This window comes from Cryptomeria japonica, chromosome 2 (genome assembly GCF_030272615.1).
Source record: "Cryptomeria japonica chromosome 2, Sugi_1.0, whole genome shotgun sequence".
Classification (NCBI taxonomy): Eukaryota; Viridiplantae; Streptophyta; class Pinopsida; order Cupressales; family Cupressaceae; genus Cryptomeria; species Cryptomeria japonica.
In genome coordinates, this window is record NC_081406.1 from 108,719,014 (window position 1) to 108,725,029 (window position 6,016).

The 6,016-nt window shown below is 34.9% G+C and overlaps 1 protein-coding gene across 4 annotated transcripts; it reads right to left on the reverse strand.

The window, feature by feature from the left end:
- Positions 1 to 1,626: 1,626 nt before the first annotated feature.
- Positions 1,627 to 5,666, reverse strand: LOC131054248 (uncharacterized). Of its 4 annotated transcripts, XM_057988713.2 has the most exons (3): positions 5,478 to 5,666; positions 5,021 to 5,144; positions 1,627 to 4,653 (listed from the first exon to the last, which is right to left on the reverse strand). In XM_057988713.2, exon 3 carries the CDS (start codon positions 4,545 to 4,547, stop codon positions 1,947 to 1,949), a length of 2,601 nt encoding a protein of 866 aa, XP_057844696.2. In that variant the 5' UTR covers positions 4,548 to 4,653; positions 5,021 to 5,144; positions 5,478 to 5,666; the 3' UTR covers positions 1,627 to 1,946. The 4 variants fall into 4 exon arrangements, with proteins under 4 accessions (XP_057844696.2, XP_057844698.2, XP_057844695.2 ...); XM_057988715.2 differs by lacking the exon at positions 5,021 to 5,144; XM_057988712.2 differs by having other exon boundaries at positions 1,627 to 4,650; positions 5,021 to 5,666.
- Positions 5,667 to 6,016: the final 350 nt, after the last annotated feature.

Below are 6,016 nucleotides of genomic sequence, written 5' to 3' on the forward strand. Positions count from 1 at the left end.
AGAGGACATCATCATAAAAAAATTTTAAAAAAAGATAATAATAAATATTAAAGCATAAGAATAACTAATAACTGATCATGTACACTTGAAGAAATTTTTAAAATAAAGAGTCCTAGGGATCAATGTTAAAGGATGTATTAAGGATTGTAAACAAAGATGGTTGGTAGGGATGAAAGATATGAAGCAATGAAAGCTCAAGCCTAATAAAAATGAAGAAATAAAGGATAAATGAATTTTAGTTTGAACATGAATTGGGAGTTCTACAAAAATAATCAAAGACAAAAAGATAAAAAAATCTTAAGGAAATAAAATTTATTTACATAAATAATCTAATTTAAGGTAATGAATAAATGTATATCAGCAAAACACAACCAACCTAAATTAATTTCTAGAGTTGGATTGATAATTAAAAAATAAATGTGATACTTAAATAAGAGGATAATAGTACTAATATGTGAAAAAATAAAGGGAAATCAATGTTAATATTGTGTATAATCTAGTTGTAAATGTATAAAAAATAGATTTCACTTTCTAATGAATGTTTTGGTATCATGGCTCTAAACTGCTTCCTATGAAAAAGTGATCTCACAAAAATAATAAAATAGACCTCTTCACCGTCACCTTCCTTGCATTTGACTCTATCTAGATGGTGTTTACCAACACTATAGAGGATATTCCTACATTGATAGGCTCAAGTTATATTAGGTCAAGACCCACTTTAAATTTGCTTAGCAATTTCAAGTAAATAATTTAATACATCATTCACAATTTTTTGGATAGTCTACATGATTTTGTTGTAGATATGATCTTTTTAAGCTCTTTCGAATCCAAATGTCCCTCTAGAGTGAGTGCTCCACATTCATCCATATGAAATAATTGAGCATGTAATGTTCTTAAGATATTCAAACAACAATAAGTCACAAATGTGTATCAATTTAACTCATAATGACTAGTAGGAAAGGAAATAGGTCTATAATTTTAAAGTTTGGAATTGATATTGGGATACTTTGCATTGATCCAATACAAAAAGATGTTACTTTTGAGGCAGGGATAAAATGTGTAGGTATATGTATAGATGTAGACAAATAAATAATGTGTAAATGTTGAATATATGATAATGTGTATAAACATGTGTGGATATATGTATAAATGTAGACAAATTTTATTAATACATTACTCTTTAAAATTAAAATAATCTATAATTAAAATTAACATAAACAATTTGTATAATTTTAATTAAGAAATAAAATAAAAAAACTAAGATTTATAAGACATGCATTAATAAATATCAAATTACACACGATTCAAATAAGATTCTTAACAAATGATAATCAAAGTTAGCTCTACCTTCTAAAATCTCTTAACCTATAGTAAAAACACCTGACAAACACCTCCTAAATCAACAAGATCATAGAAGTATTCTTCCACAAAGATTGACAAACACTTCTTAAATCAACATAGAAAAATATTATCCACAAACATTCATATGAATATTTCAAATGCCCTATAATTTAAAAGAGGTCCATAAACATCCATAAACATCCTCTAAAATAAATACAAAGATTCGTATCATTTAAATAATAAAAAAAAAATTATATATAAGAAAATAGATTACGAATACTAATGAGAAAATAAAACTCCAATCCCATCGAGAGGGGCTACCGAAAATGTTTTAGCCACTCGCTAGAAAAAATGATCCTGTCTAGTTGATAACATGAGACAACATTCATAACTAACATGTATCGTTAATAATCTACCGTACGATAAGAGCATAAAATTAAAACAAACAAAACCATCTAGCCTTGTTTCTGTAATCAATTATTCGTCGTTATTTTTTAAATGTCAACTGACTATCTTAGAGTTTCTCCTGACAAATGACGATTACATATTTGGGGGATTTGGCCAGTCAAATTTATGTGAAATTCAGGTCTAAGCAGCCAAGCTTCTTATAAGGAGTTCCCGTATACTGAAATGATTGCCTCCTCCTTCAGACTGTATGCCTGTCTTGCATATTTCTCATCTGCCAAACCTTTCCAAAAGCTGACACAACTGTGGCAAAATATTAGATTCTGAATGTCCCCAGGGCAAGTTTCAATTATGGAATGCGCTGCTCTCAATAAAATTTCCTCCTCTTTGTCTGACGATGTCTTTACAGCTTTCTTTTTTCTGCAAGTAATACGCCCCAAATAGGCAGCCATAAAAGAAGATCGAAACCAATCCTCACCATCTTTATCCCCAACAAGTTTCCCCTTTCTCAATACTGTCAAACAATTTTCCACTCGATTGACAAACTTGTCGAGTCGGGCAGGCCTTTCTTCGATCTTTGCATTGCACGCTGAGGAGTAGCTCTCGCAAAGTGCCTCGGCTTTTGGTTCAGCTCCTATTATCTTTCTTTCCACCTCACATCGTTTGCACTTGCAGACACACCCAAACCTAAAACTATTGCAAAGTTTCTGTCGAAAAGGATAGGGAAGCAGAACATTAAAATAGGGAATGGTGATTTCTTGTCCCTCTTTAATAGATCTTGTTGCATGAATTCTGATGATTTCCCCTTGATTGATTCTTGTTGAGTTGGGTGAGCATGAATGGTTTATAAATGACGGAAGCATCCACACTCCATAATAAAGCCTAATTGGATGTGGATTGAAGATGACAAATGACTCGCCCTTTTCTTGAAGTGCAGCTACAGAGGCGTCGTCGAAAGCAATCCCTTCTATTATGTGACCGATTCTACGGTCTTTATCTGGAAGGGCTTCAAAATCTTCCCGAACTCGAGCTGTAGCTTTGCAGCACTTCTCTTCGGCAGACGGGTTGAAGAAATCCCCCATTTTGGCAACCAGTTTGCGACTGGCATGAGAAAGAAAGAGTTTTAAAATGTTATCCCCACATGAATTCAGAACATTTTTCACATTTTCAAACAGCCCATTTTTCATGGGGTCGTCCATAGCTTTGAGAGAGATGGCCAAGGCCTTGCTGATCAACAAGCAGTCACCTGTCTTAATATCTTCGGTGGCGAACAAACCCCTGCCATTCCCATTTCTTGTCTTTTGGATTTCCACCGGACCGATTAAATCTCCATCTGGTCTGAACAAAGATGGCTTTTGCTCATTTAATCTTGCGATACCAATGTCAAAATACCGAGAGCCACATGTGCGATAGATGTTAGTGAATTCTTTGATGTCCTCGTCTCTGAAAGCATTATTGGCACGCGCAGATTGAAGTAAACGATGGAGGTCCTGAAATCTCCCTAAGGATGCCAGTGATCGAATCTTGATCTTAATTCCATCGCTGCAAGAAGGACGGAGCTCACAAATGGCCTCTGCATCAAGCATTGCTTCACCATACCGCCCAGTTGCTATTTCCGCGTGCCATCTTGCAGCGTATATTTCAGTAATGGGGAAGTTGTTGATCCCCATTCCCTTTGAGTACATCAATAGTCCCTTTGTACAATTTCGCATGAGTTTGTCCCAATTTTCTGAGTGATGTGCCTCATTCAATATGGTATCCATCCATTTCTTGAAATTTTCTTCATCGACTGCAACATTTCCATCTGCAGAGGGAGGAAAACTCTCTACCGTTTCAATTGACGAAGGATTGTTTACATTTATAAATAGGAGACCGACTTCGCCTCGAACAAGCATGGGCTCCTTGACAGCAATTTTCTTGCCTTGAGGATAATTCTCTCTTTCGAAATTTTGATCAATAGATGAGGCATCCTCTGAAACAATGGAAAGAGCCACTGCATTCCCAGTGCCAATCTCCTGGAGCAGAGTATAGATTCTCCCAAATTTGAAGGGCTTAACACAAAGCTCTCCATACAACACAGCACACTCATTCAGCTTGCCGGCTTTCAAATCCTTTAGGCTAACTGGAACAAGTTCATCTGCAGCTTCTGTGGCTTCGTGACTGCCTTCATATTTTTGTTCAGGGGAGTCATGCATTTGAAGAATCTTTCCTATTTCAGGATGTGTAAGATATATGCTAGCTTTGTTATGAATTGAAGTTAAAACCTGCTTATCAAATCTCATATATGCATCTGCAACAGCTGATATATCATCCTTCACTCCAAGAATGTGAAGAAGCGTCACAAAATACGGGGGTTCCTGTTGATCTGGTAGTACGTATTTTACTAAAGACAGATCTACCACATTTGTGCTAATAGCCTGTGATGCTTTCAGAGGTATAGTTGCTGTTAGTTTTCTCTTTTCAGGTGAAATCATTTGGTCGAGTCGTGCAGAAGCAGCATTGGCCTCAGACGAGCTGAGCTTTAATTTCACTAGAATATCCGCAACATCTTCTTCTGAAGAATTTGTCTCTCTTTCAGCTTTTAAAATCTCTGGTGGTTGATAATTTTGATCCATAGCCAGTTCCTGTTGATCTGGCAGTATGTATTTTCCTGAAGACAGATCTACCACATTAGTGTCAATAGCCTCTGAGGCTTTCAGAGGTGCAATTGCTCTTAGTTTTCTCTTTTCAGGTGAAATCCTTTGATGGAGTCTTTCAGAAGCAGCATTGACCTCAGACGAGCAGCTCAGCTGTAAATTCATTAGAATTGCCGCAACATCTCCTACTGAAGAATTTGTCTCTTTCAGCTTTTAAAACCTCTGGTGGTTGGTCATTTTGATCCATCGCCATATGATTTATACAGACCTACTAAAGAAGCAAAAATAAAAAGAGATTTGAAGAGATTTATGTATGGCTTAAAGAAAATAAATCTTTGAAGGGTAAATTCTGAAAAGTATCATGACAATATCGAGGATAAGAAGAGATCTGAAGAGATTTATTTATGGCTTGAATTAAAAAATCTGTTTAAAGGATAAATTCTTAAAAGTATTATGAAACTATCGAGGACAAGAAGAGATTTAAAGAGATTTATGTATCACTTAAAGAAGAAAAAAACTTTGAAGGATTTAATTCTTGAAGTATTATGAAAATATCGATGAAGGAAGTTAGACAATACGCATACGTTAACTTAGCGAGAACTGGTAAATAATGCAAATAACAATTTACAGGAAGTTACCTCACATGCAACTGGTTGAGATCAGGTTGGGGAAACTGATCTGTTGTAACGGAAGTTTTGCACAAAGCGTGCCGAGTCCTAAATTCGTCCTCAAGAAAATAAATAAAAACCTACATATGAATGCCTGACCTACAAAGTTCAGAAGACTGATAAACATTTACCAGCTATTTAATTCGCTAATGGAGGAATTATATCCTTTAAAAGAACAGATCTCATAAAACATAACCCTGTCAAATCATCACTGACAATATAAGAAAAAAGAAAATTTCCTAATCTTTTTGAAAGAAGTTATAAAGCATTTGCGTTCAAAGCTCAGATTTCAGTGCATTCACATACAGATTGTTGGAAAAGGAACAGCTTACTGCTTATTGTTATATTGGAAAACAATATTAGTCCAGGGAATTAAAACATCTTACCTTCTGTGAGAAAATTATTGCAGAGGAATCGAAATCCGTACCTCGTAATGCTGAGGTGAAAGGACATCATGAGCATATCAACGAACACTGCGTTTCCATTTGCCGAAGACTGGAAAATCGTTGATCGAATTTGTTCTCTTCTGTACAGAGGACAAAGATTTAGAATACGTGAAAGGATCAAGAATAGGTGTGCACCTTAACAACTCATCTATAAGTTAACCCCGGTTAGGGTTAATCATTTTGAACGAGGAATGATGAGTTAAGTCGGCTTTCAGATTCCATACCTTGAATTTAATAATAAAGCTGCAAACCTAAGTACCTCTATAATTAAAGAATGTGATTTTGTACTCGGAGATTATCGGATTGCTTTCTCTTTCTGTTTTTTTAAAGAAAAGACAATAACTAGCATTTGCAGCCATAGGTGCAAGGGATAACTCCATAGGTAAACAGGGGAAGACATAAATGAAATTAAACATTATATAATGTATTTTGTTAAATTTGTAAATTGTTTGTATAGAAGTATAATATTTTGAACTATTAAATCACGAATGAATATTATATGCATTTGTCTTTTTGTCTT